The sequence below is a fragment of the Bombina bombina genome, chromosome 6, assembly GCF_027579735.1.
Source record: "Bombina bombina isolate aBomBom1 chromosome 6, aBomBom1.pri, whole genome shotgun sequence".
In the NCBI taxonomy this organism is placed as follows: Eukaryota; Metazoa; Chordata; class Amphibia; order Anura; family Bombinatoridae; genus Bombina; species Bombina bombina.
In genome coordinates, this window is record NC_069504.1 from 214,881,103 (window position 1) to 214,903,274 (window position 22,172).

Genomic DNA, 22,172 nt, shown 5'->3' on the forward strand with positions numbered 1-22,172 from the left:
ACACCAGCTCCGCCCCTCATGGGCGTTCAATAAGCCATCCCGGTCACCAATGAGATTTCCAAATAACAGCAGCCCAGCCTTAGGCAAGTAGTTGCGCACTACAATAGCACCAATCACAAGCTCCGCCCCTCATGGGCGTTTGATAAGCCTTCTCCCGGTCGCCATTGTCCAAGTAACGGCACCGGGAGCAAATAAATTGACCACTTCCCAGCTGCCCTAAAAGTGTTATGTATACGTAGCACTCAGCCTCAAGTAATAACATTATCTCTTGATTTGGCATTACAGGTCATTGTTTACTAAATGGAACCTCAAAAGTGCTAATAAAGTACATATGTGATCTCCCGGTCGCCATACTAAGCAAAGGCACCGGGAGCAAAAGGACAAATTGCACTGCTTAGCCTGTTAACAGACAAACACTCACACTGAGCAAGAGAACAGACCTAACAGCTGCAGTTGAAATAGCTGTGCAGTCCTATCTGACAGAGAAACCCCCTTAGAGCACACACTCTGTCACACGCCATGTAAAATCACATGATAAAATCTCCCGGTCAGTCCCATTATTAGAAGAGACCGTCAGGAGATGAGACACATGTCCCTGCATTCAAACTGCCAAAATGTCTCCTAAAGAAAAGGAAAATCTAACTCCAAGGACAATGAGGTCTAAATTAATAAAGTGCCCAAACTTTTTCTGAGATTCTCTACCCCCAGAAATAAAGTTAACACCTCATGTTCTGCCTGGCAGCAAGGCAGTCCCCAGGTGTAGGAGGTCCTCTCCCTCCCATGGCCCTGGAAATAAACAAAAATTCTGAGTAAAAAATCCCTCAGTTTTTCAGGGTTAGGGCAGCATCAGTATGGGAGGCGCAGTGAGAATTATGTCACACAAGTTCCCATTGCTCTAAAGCCACCAAATGCTCTACTGTAGAGACTGATCTGGTTTAGGCTACACCCTAGAACAAAGTAGCACTCTCAGGCACTACTTTAAAAATAATAAACTCTTGATTGAAGAATCTATAACTAACACCTCACTTTACCTCTTCCGAACACTAACACAGGCAAAGAGAATGACTGAAGTGGGAGGGAAGGGAGCTATATATACAGTTCTGCTGTGGTGCTCTTTGCCTCCTCTTGCTGACCTGGAGGCGTAATCCCACAAGGATGAAATCCGTGGACTCATTGTGTCTTTAAAAAGAAAATATATTAAATAATAATTTAATATATTAATACATGCAATATATTCTATGACAGGTAGTTTAGTATGTGTGCAGTGTATGTGTGTAGTCTTTCACAGACACACATATATATATATATATATTATTGCAAAACACAGTACTATACAGACCAATATCTGGGACTATGAGTCCCACAAACCTGTGATACCAAATTCCTATTGGGCATGTCTTTATTTTTGTTTTTTAGCCATTTTTTTTGTACATGATTCTCAGCAACCACTTCTATTTTTTTTAACAAAAAAACAACCAGAAAACAATCAAATCTATGCACATGCCACATTTCATAAAATTGTCAAGAGAAATGTTAAGAGAGAGGGATAGGTAAACTTTTTTAACTACAAAATATATGCAAAACGATTAGCTTCCCATTTTCAGCACTTTCAGTAGCTATAGATGGCCACACAGGTTGTTAATTTCTGATATTAGTAAGACTGGATTTTTAGATGGTATTTGTTGACTACTATAAATATACATTTTTTGTTCGCGGAACAAAAAATGCCTAATACTTTTGGGCTGTATACCAAATGAGAAATAACCTCTGGAATTTAAGTAAGCAGAACTGAAATTGCTGCAGAGTTAAAAGTAATAAATGCCCTGTGCTGTAGAAATATCAGGATAAAAAACAGGCCTCCACTAAGTCAATATTCACAAGCCAGCTGCCTAGTAGTACAGGAGAAATAAGCAAATCCATTCCAAAGTTGTAGACAGCGATTCAGGTTGCTCTAGTCTAGGATTTTTCTGACCTTACTACAGCTGGAATAAAATCACTATGAATTGTCTGACATTGATCCACATATCTCTAATGGTCTACAAATATTTTGGTGCTATTTGTATGTACATTGTTTTTAAACATACATACTTGTTGTATAGAATACGTGTTTGCACTCTCTTCAGCCGCTGTAACAACATGAACCTGTATAAGTTTAAAAAAAAAAGAAGTTACTACTTGACACAATAGATTAACCATTTTGCTTTGATAATGTTCTTTACAAATATGAACAATTACACAACTCCTTGTGGACGATAGGATTTTAAAGCTACAACTTCTACTCACTCTGTCAGTCAACGACGATTTTTCATCAGCATTATGATCACTCAGCACCAAGTCTCCTTCCACAACCTTTGCACCATAACATAAAAACCTGTAGGAAGTAGCTTCATTCCAGATTTTGCTGCAGTATGCATGGACATAAAATATACGCATAGAATGAGGAATACTGAGCCATCCCCGTATACATCCATCGCGGTTCATTCCATATCTATTTAATGCACGGAGTAGCATTCGCTCACGGATTTTACAATCAGGCATTAACGCAAGGGCTCCTTTAGCATCCTCTGAAAAAAAGTTACAAACAAAATCATACTCAATACTGGTACCATTGGTGAACGTATATTTTTCTAGTGAAATAGATCTCACTTGAAGGTCTTAGAACGACTAGAGAATTGATGTGTATTTTCCAAAATTATGAGAAAACAATGATCTAAACAATATGATACATACTTGTGTACTGCAAATCTCTCTCTTATGTTAGGTTCTCTCTAATAAAGGAAAGATGACAAGATTGGAATTCTAAAACTTTCTCCTTTTACTTAAAAAGACAGTAAAAATACATGATAACTAGAAAGAATTATATGCAAGTTATGATCGAAGAGTAGTGAAAAGAGCAGATAAAAAAAAAACTAACACCTGCAAAAAAGCAGCGTTCAGCTTCTAACGCAGCCCCATTGATTCCTATGGGGGAACAAAAGTTATATCTACACCTAACACCCTAACATGAACCCAGAGTCTAAACACCCCTAATCTTACACTTATTAACCCCTAATCTGCTCTCCCCGCTATCGCTGACACCTGCATTATATTATTAACCCCTAATCTGCCGCTCCGGACATCGCCGCCACCTACATTATCCCTATGAACCCCTAATCTGCTGCCCCCAACATCGCCGACACCTACATTATATTTATTAACCCAAGATGGCGTACTTTGAATTCCGATTTGCTGATAGGATTCTATCAGACAATCGGAATTAAGGTAGGAAAAATCCTATTGGCTGATCCAATAAGCCAATAGGATTGAGCTTGCATTCTATTGGCTGTTCCAATCAGCCAATAGAATGCAAGCTCAATTCTATTGGCTTATTGCATCAGCCAATATGATTTTTCCTACCTTAATTCCGATTGGCTGATAGAATCCTATCAGCCAATCGGAATTCAAGGGACGCCATCTTGGATGATGACATTTAAAAGAACCTTCATTCTTCGCTTGGACTTCGTTTGAAGAGGATGCTCCGCGTTGGCTGGATTGAAGATGGACCCGCTCCGCTCCGGATGGATGAAGATAGAAGATGCTGCCTGGATGAAGCCTTCTGCCCGTCTGGAGGTCCTCTTCTGCCCGGCTTGGATGAAGACTTCTGCCCCTCTGGAGGACCACTTGTGCCCGGCTGGGTGAAGACGGCTCAAGGTAGGGTGATCTTCAAGGGGGTAGTGTTAGGTTTTATTAAGGGGGGGATTGGTGGGTTTTAGAGTAGGGTTGGGTGTGTGGGTGGTGGGTTTTAATGTGGGGGGGTATTGTATTTTATTTTTACAGGTAAAAGAGATGATTACTTTGGGGCAATGCCCCGCAAAAGGCCCTTTTAAGGGCTATTTGTAATTTAGTATAGGGTAGGGATTATTATTATTTTGGGGGGCTTTTTTATTTTATTAGGGGGATTAGAGTAGGTGTAATTAGTTTTAAAAAATTGTAATTATTTTTTTATTTTCTGTAATTTAGTGTTTGTTGTTTTTCGTACTTTAGTTTATTTAATTTAATTGTATTTAATTGTAGGTAGTTTAGGTAATTCATTTAATGATAGTGTTGTGTTAGGTGTAATTGTAACTTAGGTTAGGATTTATTTTACAGGTAAATAAGTAGTTATTTTAACTAGGTAGTTATTAAATAGTTAATAACTATTTAATAACTATTCTACCTAGTTAAAATAGATACAAACTTGCCTGTAAAATAAAAATAAACCCTGAGATAGCTACAATGTAACTATTAGTTATATTGTAGCTAGCTTACGGTTTATTTTATATGTAAGTATTTAGTTTTAAATCAGAATAATTTTTTAATTGTAGTAATTTTATTTAGATTATTTTAAATTATATTTAAGTAGAAGGGAGAGTTAAGGTTAGATTTAGGCTTAGGCTTAGGGGTTAATACCTTTAATATAGTAGCGGCGACGTTGAGGGTGGCAGATTAGGGGTTAATAAATGTAGGTAGGTGTCGGCGATGTTAGGTACGGCAGATTAAATGTAACTAATGTTTGCGAGGCGGGAGTGTGGCGGCGATGTCCGGTCGGCAGATTAGGGGTTAAACTTTTAAATTTAAAGGGAAAGTCTAGGCCAAAATAAACTTTCATGATTCAGATAGAGCATGTAATTTTAAACAATTTTCCAATTTACTTTTATCATCAATTTTGCTTAACCTAGGAGGTTCATATGCTAATTTCTTAGACCTTGAAGCCCACCTCTTTCAGACTGCATTTTAACAGTTTTTCACCTCTAGAGGGTGTTAGTTCACATATTTCATATAGATAACACTGTGCTCGTGCACGTGAAGTAATCTGGGAGCAGGCACTGATTGGCTAGACTGCAAGTCTGTCAAAAGAACTGAAAAAAGGGGCAGTTTGCAGGGGCTTAGATACAAGATAATCACAGAGGTTAAAAGTATATTATTATAACTGTGTTGGTTATGCAAAACTGGGAAATGGGTAATAAAGGGATTATCTATCTTTTAAAACAATAAAAATTCTGGTGTAGACTGTCCCTTTAAGTGTTTGCGATGTGGGGGGGGGCCTCGGTTTAGGGGTTAATAGGTAGTTTATGGGTGTTAGTGTACTTTTTAGCACTTTAGTTCAGAGTTTTATGTTAACTACTGACTTTTAAATGCGGTAGGAGTCTTGACAAGAGAGAATGTACCGCTCACTTCTTCCAAGACTCGTAATACAGGGGTTATGCAAGTCCCATTGAAAAGATAGGATACGCAATTGACGTAAGGGGATTTGCGGTAAGCTCGAGTCGCGGAAGAAAAGTGAGCGGTACACCTGTACCTGCCAGACTCGTAATACCAGTGGGCGTTAAAAAGCAGCGTTTGGACCTCTCAACGCTGCTTTTTAAGGCTAACGCAAAACTCGTAATCTCGCCGTAAGTAAACTAAGGGTAAAAGAATGTTAATACAATTATTTGTCTGTCATTTAATTCATTTTAGAAACCCTACTTCTTTTCTTAGAAAAACTGTGTTAAAGGGACAGTAAAGTCCAAATTAAACTTTCATGATTCAGATAGGGCATGTAAAAAATAGATGACGTTCCAATTTACTTTTATCACCAAATTTACTTTGTTCTCTTGTTATTCTTAGTTGAAAGCTACATCTAGGTAGGCTCATATGCTAATTTCTAAGCCCTTGAAGGCCGCCTCTTATCTGAATGCATTTGACAGTTTTCACAGCTAGAAGATGTTAGTTCATGTGTGCCATATCGATAAATAATTCCACAGGTGTGAGCACAATGTTAAGTCAGCACTAATTGCCTGAAATGTTAGCCTATCAAAAGATCTGTGATAAGGAGTCAGTCTGCAGAGGTTTAGATACAAGATGTTGAAATCTAGCTGTCACTACATTCCAGTGGTGACCTGTTTACACATGTGCAGAAACTCTCCTTCAGATACCTGCAGTAACCTAGGTTCTATAATGGCAGAACCCATTACAAGGAGGTGCATGAAATGTATTTACTATTTAGCATCCCTTTAAATTTAAAAAAAATAAAAAAGGAGGTATTCTTAACCAATTTTAATTGGTGTTCCTATGCATTCACTATGAGAGGTAGGATGCAACGGGATCACAGTTCCTCTTACACATTTTGCTGCAATAGTTTAGCTAAAAAAAAAAAAGTAATTAAGAGCCATTATAGTCATACAAACATAAATGTATGCTTTCCAGATAAATTCCTTTCCTTCTGGATAGGGAGAGTCCACGGCTTCATTCCTTACTGTTAGGAAATACAACATCTGGCCACCAGGAGGAGGCAAAGACACCCCAGCCAAAGGCTTAAATATCCCTCCCACTTCCTCATTACCCCAGTCATTCTGCTGAGGGAACAAGGAAAAGTAGGAGAAACATTAGGGTATAAATGTTGCCAGAAGAATAAAATAAATAATAGGAGACCACCCAACAACCATCCGGAAGGAAAGAAATGTATCTGGTAAGTATAAATGTTTTCCTTCCTAAGAAGAAGTTGGGAAAACTATACCCAAGCTCCAGGAGGACACTGAATGAATAACGGGAGGGAACAAAAAGGAAGAGGCGGACCCTATTCTGAGGGCACCACATCCTGCAAAACATTTCTCCCGAAAGCTGCTTCAGCCGAAGCAAAAACATCAAACTTGTAACATTTTGAAAAAGTATGTAAGGAGGACCAGGTAGCCACTTTAAAAATCTGATCCATAGAGGCCTCGTTCTTAAAGGCCCAAGAGGAAGCCACTGCTCTAGTGGAATGAGCCGTTATCCTCTCAGGAGGACGATATCCCGCTGTCTCGTAAGCTAAGCGGATGACACTCCTTAACCAAAAAGATAGGGAAGTCGAAGTAGCCTTCTGCCCCTTACGCTTCCCCGAATAGACAACAAAGAGGAAGATTGTCTAAACTCCATAGTAGCCTGAAGATAGAACTTCAAGCCTGAAGTAAGCTTTGTATTGAGACAGGAGGCCATGAGATCTATCTCCGGCACCCCCCACTTGCAGCATATCACTGCAAACACTTCGGGATGGAGAGACCATTCCCCTGGATGGATGGATTGCCTGCTGAGAAAATCCGCCTCCCAGTTGTCCACACCCGGAATGTGGATCGCTGACAGCGAACAGCTGTGGGCCTCTGCCCACTCCAGAGTCTCAGATACTTTTTTCATCCCCAAGGAACTTCTCGTTCCCCCCTGATGGTTGATGTAAGCCACCAAGGTTATATTGTCTGATTGAAATCTGATAAACTGGGAAGAACCGAGAAGTGGCCAAGCCTTCAAGGCCTTGAAGATTGCCCGTAGTTCCAAAATACTGATCGGGAGGGAGGACTCCTCCTGAGTCCACAACCCCTGTGCCTTCCTGGCACCCCAAACCGCTCCCCATCTGGATAGGCTTGCGTCCATAGTCACAATCTCCCAGGATGGTCTTAAGAAGCATGTCCCTCAGGACAGATGATCTGGACAGAGCCACCAAGAAAATGATTAGATCAAAGAAAAATGTGATTGAAGAAGACTGAGAAGAGACTCCGAGAATTCTGCCGCAAGACGAAAGGATGGTGCTTGCACCAGATTATCGTCCAAGTATGGGGCTACTGCAATACCCTGAGTTCTGGCAACAGCTAGAAGAGCCCCAAGAACCTTCGTAAAGATTCTTGGCGCAGTAGCTAGGCCAAATGGAAGGGCAATGAACTGGAAGTGCTGGTCCAGGAATGCAAACCTCAGGAACTAAAAATGTGTTCCCTGTGGATTAGAAGATGAAGGTAAGCGACCTTCAGATCTATAGTGGTCATAAACTGGCCTTCCTGAATTAAAGAAAGGATGGACCTTATCATCTCCATCTTGAAGGAAGGGACACTAAGAATTTGTTTTAAGCACTTTAGGTCTAGAATTGGGCGGAAAGTTCCCTCCTTCTTTGGGACCACAAAAACATAATTTATGCTTACCTGATAAATTCCTTTCTTCTGTTGTGTGATCAGTCCACGGGTCATCATTACTTCTGGGATATAACTCTTCCCCAACAGGAAATGCAAGAGGATTCACCCAGCAGAGCTGCATATAGCTCCTCCCCTCTACGTCACTCCCAGTCATTCGACCAAGAATCAACGAGAAAGGAGAAACCAAGGGTGAAGTGGTGACTGGAGTATAATTTAAAAGATATTTACCTGCCTTAAAAAACAGGGCGGGCCGTGGACTGATCACACAACAGAAGAAAGGAATTTATCAGGTAAGCATAAATTATGTTTTCTTCTGTTATGTGTGATCAGTCCACGGGTCATCATTACTTCTGGGATACCAATACCAAAGCAAAAGTACACGGATGACGGGAGGGATAGGCAGGCTCATTATACAGAAGGAACCACTGCCTGAAGAACCTTTCTCCCAAAAATAGCCTCCGAAGAAGCAAAAGTGTCAAATTTGGAAAATTTGGAAAAAGTATGAAGCGAAGACCAAGTTGCAGCCTTGCAAATCTGTTCAACAGAGGCCTCATTCTTAAAGGCCCAAGTGGAAGCCACAGCTCTAGTAGAATGAGCTGTAATTCTTTCAGGAGGCTGCTGTCCAGCAGTCTCATAGGCTAAACGAATTATGCTACGAAGCCAGAAGGAGAGAGAGGTAGCCGAAGCCTTATGACCTCTCCTCTGACCAGAGTACACGACAAACAGGGAAGACGTTTGTCGAAAATCCTTAGTTGCCTGCAAGTAGAACTTGAGGGCACGAACTACATCCAGATTGTGTAGAAGACGTTCCTTCTTTGAAGAAGGATTCGGGCACAGGGAAGGAACCACGATCTCTTGATTGATGTTCCTGTTAGTGACTACCTTAGGTAAGAACCCAGGTTTAGTACGCAGAACTACCTTATCTGAATGAAAAATCAAATAAGGAGAATCACAATGTAAAGCTGATAACTCAGAGACTCTCCGAGCCGAAGAAATAGCCATTAAAAATAACACTTTCCAAGATAACAACTTTATATCAATGGAATGAAGGGGTTCAAACGGAACTCCTTGTAAAACGTTAAGAACAAGGTTTAAACTCCATGGCGGAGCAACAGTTTTAAACACAGGCTTGATTCTAGCTAAAGCCTGACAAAAAGCCTGGATGTCTGGATTTTCTGACAGACGCCTGTGCAACAAGATGGACAGAGCTGAGATCTGTCCCTTTAATGAACTAGCCGATAAACCCTTTTCTAAACCTTCTTGTAGAAAGGACAATATCCTAGGAATCCTAACCTTACTCCAGGAGTAACCTTTGGATTCGCACCAGAATAGGTATTTACGCCATATCTTATGGTAAATCCTTCTGGTAACAGGCTTCCTAGCCTGTATCAGGGTATCAATAACCGACTCAGAAAAACCACGTTTTGATAAAATCAAGCGTTCAATTTCCAAGCAGTCAGCTTCAGAGAAGTTAGATTTTGATGTTTGAATGGACCCTGTATCAGAAGGTCCTGTCTTAGAGGTAGAGACCAAGGCGGACAGGATGACATGTCCACTAGATCTGCATACCAAGTCCTGCGTGGCCATGCAGGCGCTATTAGAATCACTGATGCTCTCTCCTGTTTGATTTTGGCAATCAATCGAGGAAGCAGCGGGAAGGGTGGAAACACATAAGCCATCCCGAAGTTCCAAGGTGCTGTCAAAGCATCTATCAGAACCGCTCCCGGATCCCTGGATCTGGACCCGTAGCGAGGAAGTTTGGCGTTCTGGCGAGACGCCATGAGATCTATCTCTGGTTTGCCCCAACGTCGAAGTATTTGGGCAAAGACCTCCGGATGAAGTTCCCACTCCCCCGGATGAAAAGTCTGGCGACTCAAGAAATCCGCCTCCCAGTTCTCCACTCCCGGGATGTGGATTGCTGACAGGTGGCAAGAGTGAGACTCTGCCCAGCGAATTATCTTTGATACTTCCATCATTGCTAGGGAGCTTCTTGTCCCTCCTTGATGGTTGATGTAAGCTACAGTCGTGATGTTGTCCGACTGAAACCTGATGAACCCCCGAGTTTTTAACTGGGGCCAAGCCAGAAGGGCATTGAGAACTGCTCTCAATTCCAGAATGTTTATTGGTAGGAGACTTTCCTCCTGATTCCATTGTCCCTGAGCCTTCAGAGAATTCCAGACAGCGCCCCAACCTAGTAGGCTGGCGTCTGTTGTTACAATTGTCCAGTCCGGCCTGCTGAATGGCATCCCCCTGGACAGATGTGGCCGAGAAAGCCACCATAGAAGAGAGTTTCTGGTCTCTTGATCCAGATTCAGAGTAGGGGACAAGTCTGAGTAATCCCCATTCCACTGACTCAGCATGCACAATTGCAGCGGTCTGAGATGTAGACGTGCAAAGGGTACTATGTCCATTGCTGCTACCATTAAGCCGATCACCTCCATGCATTGAGCTACTGACGGGAGTTGAATGGAATGAAGGACACGGCATGCATTTAGAAGCTTTGTTAATCTGTCTCCTGTCAGATAAATCTTCATTTCTACAGAATCTATAAGAGTCCCCAAGAATGGAACTCTTGTGAGAGGAAAGAGAGAACTCTTCTTTTCGTTCACTTTCCATCCATGCGACCTTAGAAATGCCAGAACTAACTCTGTATGAGACTTGGCAGTTTGAAAAGCTTGAAGCTTGTATCAGAATGTCGTCTAGGTACGGAGCTACCGAAATTCCTCGCGGTCTTAGTACCGCCAGAAGGGCACCCAGAACCTTTGTGAAGATTCTTGGAGCCGTAGCCAATCCGAATGGAAGAGCTACAAACTGGTAATGCCTGTCTAAGAAGGCAAACCTTAGATACCGGTAATGATCTTTGTGAATCGGTATGTGAAGGTAAGCATCCTTTAAATCCACTGTGGTCATGTACTGACCCTTTTGGATCATGGGTAAGATTGTCCGAATAGTTTCCATTTTGAACGATGGAACTCTTAGGAATTTGTTTAGGATCTTTAAATCCAAGATTGGCCTGAAAGTTCCCTCTTTTTTGGGAACCACAAACAGGTTTGAGTAAAACCCTTGTCCTTGTTCCGACCGCGGAACCGGATGGATCACTCCCATTAATAACAGATCTTGTACACAGCGTAGAAACGCTTCTTTCTTTGTCTGGTTTGTTGACAACCTTGACAGATGAAATCTCCCTCTTGGGGGAGAGAATTTGAAGTCTAGAAGGTATCCCTGAGATATGATCTCTAGCGCCCAGGGATCCTGAACATCTCTTGCCCAAGCCTGGGCGAAGAGAGAGAGTCTGCCCCCCACTAGATCCGGTCCCGGATCGGGGGCCCTCGATTCATGCTGTCTTAGGGGCAGCAGCAGGTTTCCTGGCCTGCTTGCCCTTGTTCCAGGACTGGTTAGGTTTCCAGCCTTGTCTGTAACGAGCAACAGCTCCTTCCTGTTTTGGTGCAGTGGAAGTTGGTGCTGCTCCTGCTTTGAAATTCCGAAAGGGACGAAAATTAGACTGTCTAGCCTTAGCTTTGGCTTTGTCTTGAGGCAGGGCCTGAATCAGACATGTTTAACACACTAGCAAATAAACTTGCAACTTGGTTACAATCTTATTTAACAAAAACGTACTGTGCCTCAAAGAAGCACTAAACGATTAAATGACAGTTGAAATAATGAACTGAAAAACTGTTATAGCATCAATCCTTGAAAACAACACAACTTTTAGCAAAGGTTTGTTCCCATTAGTAAAGTAACAATAATTAAATTTGAAACGTAAAAATTACAGAGCAACGTTTTTAATCACAGTCAATATATAAGTCTCACAGCTCTGCTGAGAGAATCTACCTCCCTTCAAAGAAGTTTGAAGACCCCTGAGTTCTGTTAGAGATGAACCGGATCATGCCGGAAATACAAGAGTAACTGACTGGAAATTTTTGATGCGTAGCAAAGAGCGCCAAAAACGGCCCCTCCCCCTCACACACAGCAGTGAGAGAGAAACGAAACTGTCACAATTAAAACAAGCAACTGCCAAGTGGAAAAATAATGCCCAAACATTTATTCACTCAGTACCTCAGAAAATGCAAACGATTCTACATTCCAGCAAAAACGTTTAACATAATAAATACCTATTAAAAGGTTTAATGTACTTTTTACAGAGTAATTCCAGTGAAGTACCATCCCCAGAATACTGAAGTGTAGAGTATACATACATGTCATTATAACGGTATGGCAGGATTTTCTCATCAATTCCATTCAGAAAATAAAAACTGCTACATACCTCAATGCAGATTCATCTGCCCGCTGTCCCCTGATCTGAAGCTTTTACCTCCCTCAGATGGCCGAGAAACAGCAATATGATCTTAACTACTCCGGTTAAAATCATAGTAAAAACTCTGGTAGATTCTTCTTCAAACTCTGCCAGAGAGGCAATAACACGCTCCGGTGCTATTGAAAAATAACAAACTTTTGATTGAAGTTATAAAAACTAAGTATAATCACCATAGTCCTCTCACACATCCTATCTAGTCGTTGGATGCAAGAGAATGACTGGGAGTGACGTAGAGGGGAGGAGCTATATGCAGCTCTGCTGGGTGAATCCTCTTGCATTTCCTGTTGGGGAGGAGTTATATCCCAGAAGTAATGATGACCCGTGGACTGATCACACATAACAGAAGAAAAGGTTTGAATAAAACCCCAAACCTCTTTCTTTGATAGGCACCGGGAGGATAGATCCCGAATGCACCCTAGAAAGACATCCCTCTTTTCTGGTCTGGTAAACAGATTTGAGAGAAGGAATCTGCCCCTTGGCGGATGAGATTTGAAGCCTATCTTGTATCCCTGAGATACCACCTCCAGGACCCACAGATCCTGTACGTCCTTGAACAGGGCGTCTGAAAAAAAAGACAGTTTGCCCCCTAAAAGATCCAATCCCGGATCAGGAGCCACCCTTTCACGCCGATTTGTTTTCGGCGGGCTTCTTATTCTGCTTGGATTTATTCCAGGACTGAGCCGGCTTCCAAGTACTCTTGGGTTGCTCGGGCTTGGAGGAGGATTGTTGTAGTTGGGATTTGTCAGAACGAAAGGAACGAAAATTAGAAGATTGTTGTCCCTTAGACTTGATCTTCTTATCTTGCGCTAGGAAGGTACCGTTGCCGTTGGTAACCGTAGAAGTAATGGAGTCCAGGCCTGGACCAAATAAAATCTTTCCCTTGAAGGGAAGAGAAAGAAGTCTGGACTTAGACGTCATATCCGCAGATCAAGACTACAACCAGAGCGCACGACGGGCTAGGACCGCAAAGCCAGAGGCCTTAGCATTTAGGCAAATAATTTGCATGTTCGCATCACAGATAAAAGAATTAGCAATTCTCAGAGCTTTAATTCTGTCTTAAATATCCTTGAGGGGAGACTCCACCTTAATGAGTTCCGACAAAGAGTCACACCAGTAGGTAGCCGCTCCGGAAACTGCAGCCGAAGTGTTGAAACAAAAATCATGTGTTTTGAAACATTTTTCTCAGAAAAGTTTCCATTTTTTTATCTATCAGCTCTCTGAATGAAGAACTATCCTCAAGAGGTAAAGTAGTATGTTTAGCAAGCATAGAGATAGCACCAGCCACCTTAAGAATGGAGCCCCACAAATCCAGTTGAGAGTCCGGGACCGGGAACAACTTTTTAAAAGTAGACGAGGGGGAAAAGGAAGAACCAATTCTTTCCCATTCGTTCTTAATAATGTTCACCATCTTAACCGGCACAGGAAAAGTCAAAGGAACTTTCCTCTCTTCGTAAACTCTGTCTAATTTAGGTATCATAGGGTCTTCAGGCAGTGTGGCCTCTGAAACCTCTAACGTAGACAGAACCTCCTTTAATAAAAAACGCAAGTGCTCAAATTTAAATCTAAAGGACGGTTCTCCACAGCAGGAGTCTTAGACACTAAGGACTCCAACCCAGAAAGTTAACCCTCTGAAGCTACAGAGGTTAACTCATCATCGGATAACTGGGACATAATAGATAAATAGATGGAATTTGGTTGGGCGACGCTGGAACCCTTAAGGCTTTTGTTAATGATTTGAACAGTTCAACTGTACATTTAAAATTTAAGTTATCTTTTAGTGAAGAGGAAATTGTATTTTTGGACACCAGGATTATTAATACAGGAGGTTCTTTGACAATAGATTTATTCCGAAAACCCACTGACCGTAACAGTATTTTGCATTTTGATAGTGCTCATCCTTTATCTTTATTAAAGGCTCTACCGAGGAGCCAATTATTAAGGGTTCGCAGAATTGTTACTGACCAACAATTATTTGATTTGAGGCTAGGGGAAATGACGAATCGCTTTTTAGAGCATGGCTATCCCAAAACAATGTTGGAAAAAGAGGTACAATCAGTCTTCCTTATCCCTAGAGCTACACTGTTGTTTACTGACCCAAAAAAAAAAAAAGTAAGGAGGTGAAAGGGGGTGAGTCTAAGAGAATGGTTTTTGTGTCAGAATACAATTGTCATAGCTACAGGATCAATAATATTATTAGGAAGCATTGGCCTTTGTTGTCCAAATGCTATCCTAATATTTCTGAGTTTGCAGATAATCCAATGCCAGCCTTCAAAAGGGGCTATAATTTGCAACAGAAACTGATTAGGGCTGATATTGGTTCTTCAAAGATTAGGGATGGCCAAAGATATTTGACTGACAGGAATAAGGGTTGTTTTCCATGTCTGGGATGTTCATGTTGTGGTAACATGATTAAAGGATCTGTTTTTTACCATCCCAGCTCAGGCAAAAAATACCACATTAAGAACTTCTATACCTGTCACTCAAGATTTGTAATTTATTTAATTAAGTGTCCTTGTGGGCGGAGCTATGTGGGTGAGACCACTAGGTCTATTAGGGATAGAATAGTTGAGCATAAGAGCTCTATTAGAACAAAGAATGAAAAGTCCCCCATAGTCTGTCATTTTAATTCAGTAGGACATGCCATCAACCAACTTTGCTTCCAAGTAATTGACTTTGTTCCCAATCCTAGGAGAGGAGGTAATAGGGAGCTAATGCTTCATCAAAGGGAGAGATTCTGGATATTTGAATTGAATACCCTCCAACCTGTGGGTCTTAATAAAGATTGGGACTTGTCAGTGTTCCTATAATAAAGACAATTGGGTCTGAAATTTTCTGTACTGGTGTTCTTGCCTTATGAATTAATGTCCTTATCTCCAACAATGATTGGTTTTGAGCCTAAAAGAATTTATCCTTGCTGTTTATATAGTTGAACATTGTATCAATTTTGATTGCATATACTGAATGTATATAGAAACATTTTAATATATTTTTAATTTGTATATTGTAGTATATTCATGTGGTAAAATGTTTGCATTATCCTAAAGAAGTGAATGGGTTAAATTATACCTTGTATAGGAGGAAATTGTTCTCTGCTGCCCCCTGGTGGGGGTAGGTATATTAAGAAGCTTGTTACCACAAATTTTTATGCTTGACAAAGGGAGGAAGCTCCCGAAACGTTGCTGCTATCTTGTTTGTTGTGCTCCAATAAAGACCATTTATAAACTACTTATTGCTGCCATACTCTTTGGACTTTCACTACATTTGGTAGGGTTTGGTGGTACCCCTATGTGGCGTGCAAGTGGTTCAGATGCTGACTGATACTTTTTGGATTCCACATAATAGATAAATCCAATAAATATTTAGATGACTCCGGGTCAGGAGAGCTATGTTTAACCTTTCTCTTGTGTTTGTTAGAGCGAGGTAATGCACTGAGGGCTGCAGACACCGCCGTTTGTAACTGCGCAGCAAAGTCCGAAGGAAGAAGGCCCCCTCCGGATGGAGGATTAGATGTGCTACAAGGAACTGCATGTGGAGTGGATAATGTAGCAAGGTAGTAATCTCACGGGACGCTCAGAGGGACTAAGAGCCTTAGCAGGCTTGTCTCCCTTCTTAGAATTTATAACGGTGGTAAGGCATGTGGAACATAATTGAGTGGGCGGGAAAACCACGGCCTCCTCACAATATAAACAGGTATGATTTATACAGAATGAGTACCTTCTATCATGTCAGAGTCCTCCATAGCTCAGGTTATACCCACAGGAGGACACAAAAACGTTTTTATTATACAAATCTGCACCTTTATACTCCCAATTGCTGGGGCACTCACCACCTCTTACACCAAGACAGTTAACAAAGGAAACACTCTCCTCAATTTCAAGTCTCAGCCGGAATGGAGAAAATGAACATAGACCACACCCGGTAACATGAAGGGCAAGACAGTACAGTACGTTCTCTGTTATTACAAGTACATCAAGTAATAGGAGCTGTGCAACACTTTGAAACTTAAAAGTGAAACCTGTTTGTTCCAGCCAAAAACACACAGTCTATCAGACCATGAAAAAAATCACACAAAGCAGCATGTAAATAATGAATATACTGATTAATTAAACCCCAACTGTTCAATAAATCCCCTTCAGAGGATATTAACCCTGGATCCTATCAAGGTATAAAGGAGCCACACTGTGACCCTGTTATAGTGTTTTATGTGTAAAAATTGAAACAATCTTACCTCCAGCATCCATGCTGTGGAGCAGAACACAGCCTCTCAAGTGTGACAGTCTTATTATAGCAGTGCTCCTGACATGGACTTGAGTGAGAGAAAGCAGGCAGTGAAACTCGTCAACACTGATTGCTTAGGAGCTGTTAGCAGTAGTCTGGATGGTTTTGCAGAAAAACTTTCCCTGCCTCTCCAGACTCTAACTTTAATCAATACTCTCACTGAGAGATTGACATGACTACTTAAAACTCCAGTCCTATCTCGAAGGGCAGATACCCTTTTTCAGGACTCTCCGAATCCTCTGACACTTCTCTGCCACCTTCTAACATGACGAAAGGCAAAGAATGACTGGGGTAATGAGGAAGTGGGAGGGATATTTAAGCCTTTGGCTGGGGTGTTTTGCCTCCTCCTGGTGGCCAGGTGTTGTATTTCATAACAGTAAGGAATGAAGCTGTGGACTCTCCATATCAAGGAAGGAAAATACATGCTCTAATTCGTGCCACTTGTGCGGATGATTGGATCAGTGAGTTTATGCTCTGGAGCAGCAGTACTCTGTGGCTCCTAAATGGTACTTTAACTATGTGTTTAACCACATTTAGAGGGCCACTAGTTTTAAAATTGCATGCTCTAACGAAGTAAGGCATTTTAATTTATTACAATAACTGCCCTTTAATGTTATACTTATCATATAAATGATTAGTGATCATAAACAAAATAACTTGCAACTAACCTGTCTTTAGGAAATACTGCTTTGCAATATTTACAGGATCTTCTGTGGTGTCTGGTGAGAAGAGCAACTTAACAGATGTCTCCTATGAAAAAAGTAAAAAAATTATATTTTAAATAGTTATTACTGAAATTACAACTCCAGCATATATTTTATTTATACTATTAAGATTCCATCATGTAATACAGCTGCACACTTTACAATTTTAAATTATGATTTCTAAAAAGTTTTTCAGTACAAAGATGAGTTAATGTACTGTAAAAGTAAATAAAAACAAGCTTAAAGGACCAGTCAACACAGTAGATTTGCAATAGCCAATGCAATAGACAATGCAATAGCACTTAGTCTGAACTGAGTAGTAGATTTTTTTTTCTGACAATTTTAAAAGTTACGTCTATTTCAACTCCCCCTGTACCATGTGACAGCAATCAGCCAATCACAAATGCATATACGCTTATTCTGTGAATTATTGCACATGCTCAGTAGGAGCTGGTGACAAAAAATTTAAATATAAAAAGACAGCACTTTTTTTTTTTTAATGGAAGTAAATTGGAAAGTTGTTTAAAATTGCTGCTCTATCTGAATCATGAAGGTTTAATTTTGACTTGAGTGTCCCTTTAAGGTGACAACAATAAGGAATTATGCTCTAGAACTTAAATGTATATTCCCACAATTAATCTGAAAACAACATCACAAACAAGCTTATCTCCTCCTCATACAGTTCAGGAGAGATCAGATGTATATGTAGCATAGCAGATTATAAGGGAGTACAAGAGTGAATACCCACTCAATCTCCATTTCACCACCAATAGCAATGGTATACTGTACCTCCAGCAGGCACTTTTCAGATGGCTAGTGCAGGGTACACTAACTCTTCATGCACCCCTGGAAAAAGTGACATGGACTCCTGGTCTCTCCATATGTCTACTGATTTAAATGAGGTTGCTCATTAAATGTACACTGCACTTTTCCCAGCATATCTGGAATAAAGTTGCATGGCTTACATTTAAGTAACGTAAAAGGACATTTGCTTCCTTCTCTTGTTATCCTTTGCTGAAGGGTTTCTCTAGGTAAGCTCTGGAGCAGTAAAGAACCTAGGTTCTATCTGCTGATTGGTAGCTGTATATATATATATATATATATATATATATATATATATATATTGATTGTCATTGGCTCACCCATGTGTTTAGTTAGAAACCATTAGTGCATTGCTGCTCCTTCAACAAATGATACCAAGAGAATGAAACTAATTAGATAATAGAAGTAAACTAAAAAGTTGTTTAAAATTGTATTATCTATCTGAATCATGAAATAATTTTTTTGAGTTTCATTTCCCTTTAAATCCCATCCACCAAGCCTGGAGAGGCAGATGCTTGGTAGAACAGCCTTATTGGATGACATGGTACACATCAAGAAATCATCTGCCACATTTCTAGGCATAAATGCATTCTGCAAGCCAGGAAAATGTAAATGTATAGAGTTTATGTAATCCCCAATGCAAAAGAGATACATAACAAATCTATGTATCTCCCCATTATATGCACCATAAGGGAGTGCTTGCCAGGACTGTGCACCCTCACCCCTAGGTATAAGAACGCCTGTAATCACCTTGCTAGGGTCCACAGCAAGTAGACATATATATGAGAACTGTGTACCTCCAAAAAGGCATCAGCTAGTCTCAGCTAAGATGTGAATAGAGGTGCTTTAGCACCCTCCCCCTACAGACACTAACGAAACTATAGTACATATAGTAGTAGTCTTTGTTTGTTTAATTTTTTGGGGAGGCAAGGGCTTTAAGGTGGCAGTGATGCTGTTTTCATGACTATCCCTAGCCCCTGGCCCTTTATTATAATTTGCCTTTGTAGGAAAAAAGGTAAAAAGTATGGAAATCATGTTGCACTCTTCCAGTTATGTTGTTGGAATCTAATAAAACATATTTCTATTAGAACAGTGTGTTCAGTACTTTCAGGGACACAAAAGTCAAGATTAACAGGTAGGATTTAGAAATAGTTTTTTTTCTAATTTTAAACATTTTTTAAATTGACTTACATTATTGTGTTCTCTTGGTATCATTGAAGAGCATCTTTAGTTAGGCTCAGGAGAAAGAACATGCTGCTACCATATAGTGCCTAAGACATATTCACGCTCCTGAGCCTGCTTAGGTATGTATGCTTTGGGATATCTCAGAAATATTATAATCTTTCATGCATGATCTGGCTATTAGATGCCTTTTTGTAATTTACTAACTCAGCAGATGTGAATGTCATATTTTGGATTGTCTGTGATTATTATTTACAGTAATATTTTAGTTTCATGTAATTACAGCCATAACTTACATTCAAACAAAGATTCTATGTTAAACAACTTTTTTCAGCTGGTTAGAAATTTTGAATGGATATACAAGTTTGGCTGGATTTGACATAACAAACAAAAACAGAATTTATGCTTACCTGATAAATTTCTTTCTCTTGTGATGTATCGAGTCCACGGATTCATCCATACTTGGATATTCTCCTTCCCTACAGGAAGTGGCAAAGAGAGCACCCACAGCAGAACTGTCTATATAGCTCCTCCCTTAGCTCCGCCCCCCAGTCATTCGACCGAAGGCTAGGAAGAAAAAGGAGAAACTATAGGGTGCAGTGGTGACTGAAGTTTTTTAATTAAAAATATACTACCTGTCTTAAAACAGACAGGGCGGGCCGTGGACTCGATACATCACAAGAGAAAGAAATTTATCAGGTAAGCATAAATTCTGTTTTCTCTTGTAAGATGTATCGAGTCCACGGATTCATCCATACTTGTGGGATACCAATACCAAAGCTTTAGGACACGGATGAAGGGAGGGACAAGACAGGTACCCTAAACGGAAGGCACCACTGCTTGTAGAACCTTTCTCCCAAAAATAGCCTCCGAAGAAGCAAAAGTATTGAATTTTTAAAATTTGGAAAAAGTATGAAGCGAAGACCAAGTCGCCGCCTTACAAATCTGTTCAACAGAAGCCTCATTTTTAAAAGCCCATGTGGAAGCCACTGCTCTAGTAGAATGAGCAGTAATTCTGTAAGGAGGCTGCTGGCCAGCAGTCTTATAAGCCAAACGGATGATGCTTTTCAGCCAAAAGGAAAGAGAGGTAGCCGTAGCCTTTTGACCTCTCTGTTTACCAGAATAAACAACAAACAATGAAGATGTTTGACGGAAATCTTTAGTTGCTTGCAAGTAGAACTTTAAAGCACGAACCACATCAAGATTGTGCAACAGACGTTCCTTCTTTGATGAAGGATTAGGACACAGAGAAGGAACAACAATCTCCTGATTGACATTCCTATTAGAAACAACCTTAGGAAGAAACCCAGGTTTGGTACGCAAAACCACCTTATCTGCATGGAAAACAAGGTAAGGTGAGTAACACTGTAAAGCAGATAACTCAGAAGAGATAGCCACTAAAAACAAAACTTTCCAAGATAGAAGCTTAATATCTATGGAATGCATAGGTTCAAAAGGAACCCCTTGAATAACTTTAAGAACCAAGTTTAGGCTCCATGGCGGAGCAACAGGTTTAAATACAGGCTTGATCCTGATCAAGGCCTGACTAAATGCTTAAACGTCTGGTACATCTGCCTGCCAGACGTTTGTGTAAAAGAATAGACAAAGCAGATATTTCTCCCTTTAAGGAACTAGCTGATAATCCCTTCTCCAATCCTTCTTGGAGAAAGGACAAAATTCTAGGAATTCTAATTTTACTCCATGAGTAACCCTTGGATTCACACCAACAAAGATATTTGCGCCAAATCTTATGATAGATTTTCCTGGTGACAGGCTTTCTAGCCTGATCAGGGTATCAATGACCGACTCAGAGAAACCACGCTTTGATAGAATCAGGCGTTCAATCTCCAAGCAGTCAGACACAGAGAAATTAGATTTGGATGCTTGAACGGACCTTGGATTAGAAGGTCCTGCCTCATTGGCTGAGTCCATGGTGGAACAGATGACATGTCCACCAGGTCTGCATACCAAGTCCTGCGTGGCCACGCAGGCGCTATCAGAATCACCGAAGCTCTCTCCTGCTTGATTCTGGCAACCAGACGTGGGAGGAGAGGAAACGGTGGAAATACATAAGCCAGATTGAAGGACCAGGGCACTGCTAGAGCATCTATCAGTACCGCCTGGGGATCCCGGGACCTGGACCCGTAACAAGGAAGTTTGGCGTTCTGTCGGGACGCCATCAGATCCAATTCTGGTGTGCCCCATAGCTGAGCAAGCTGGGCAAATACTTCCGGATGGAGCTCCCACTCCCCCGGAGGAAAAGTCTGACGACTTAGGAAATCCGCCTCCCAGTTCTCTACCCCTGGGATATGGATTGCTGAAAGATGGCAAGAGTAATCCTCTGCCCATCGGATTATTTTGGTTACCTCCATCATCGCTAGAGAACTCCGTGTTCCTCCTTGATGATTGATATAGGCTACAGTCGTGATGTTGTCCGATTGAAATCTGATGAATTTGGCCGCAGCTAGCTGAGGACACGCCTGAAGCGCATTGAATATCGCTCTCAGTTCTAGAATGTTTATTGGGAGGAGAGATTCCTCCCGAGACCATAAGCCCTGTGCTTTCAGGAATTTCCAGAATGCACCCCAGCCTAGCAGGCTGGCATCTGTCGTTATTATGAGCCACTCTGGCCTGCGGAAACACATTCCCTGAGACAGGTGGTCCTCAGACAACCACCAGAGAAGAGAATCTCTGGTCTCTTGGTCCAGATGTAGTTGAGGAGATAGATCTGCATAATCCCCATTCCACTGTTTGAGCATGCATAGTTGCAGTGGTCTGAGGTGTAGGCGGGCATAAGGAATTATGTCCATTGCCGCTACCATGAGTCCGATTACCTCCATACACTGAGCCACTGATGGCCGAGGAATGGAATGAAGAGCTCAGCAAGTGGTTAAATGTTTAGATTTTCTGACCTCCGTCAGAAATATTTTCATTTCTACC

General features: G+C 41.0%; 1 protein-coding gene across 2 annotated transcripts in view; it reads right to left on the reverse strand.

The window, feature by feature from the left end:
- Positions 1–22,172, reverse strand: part of PUS7L (pseudouridine synthase 7 like) — a 104,659-nt gene that overhangs the window by 45,515 nt on the left and 36,972 nt on the right. For both annotated transcript variants that reach the window (XM_053716734.1, XM_053716733.1), the window contains exons 6-8: positions 17,193–17,274; positions 2,284–2,564; positions 2,089–2,142 (exon numbers count right to left, since the gene is read on the reverse strand). In XM_053716734.1, the coding sequence (XP_053572709.1) occupies positions 2,089–2,142; positions 2,284–2,564; positions 17,193–17,274 (417 nt within the window). The remainder of the gene's footprint in view (positions 1–2,088; positions 2,143–2,283; positions 2,565–17,192; positions 17,275–22,172) is intronic.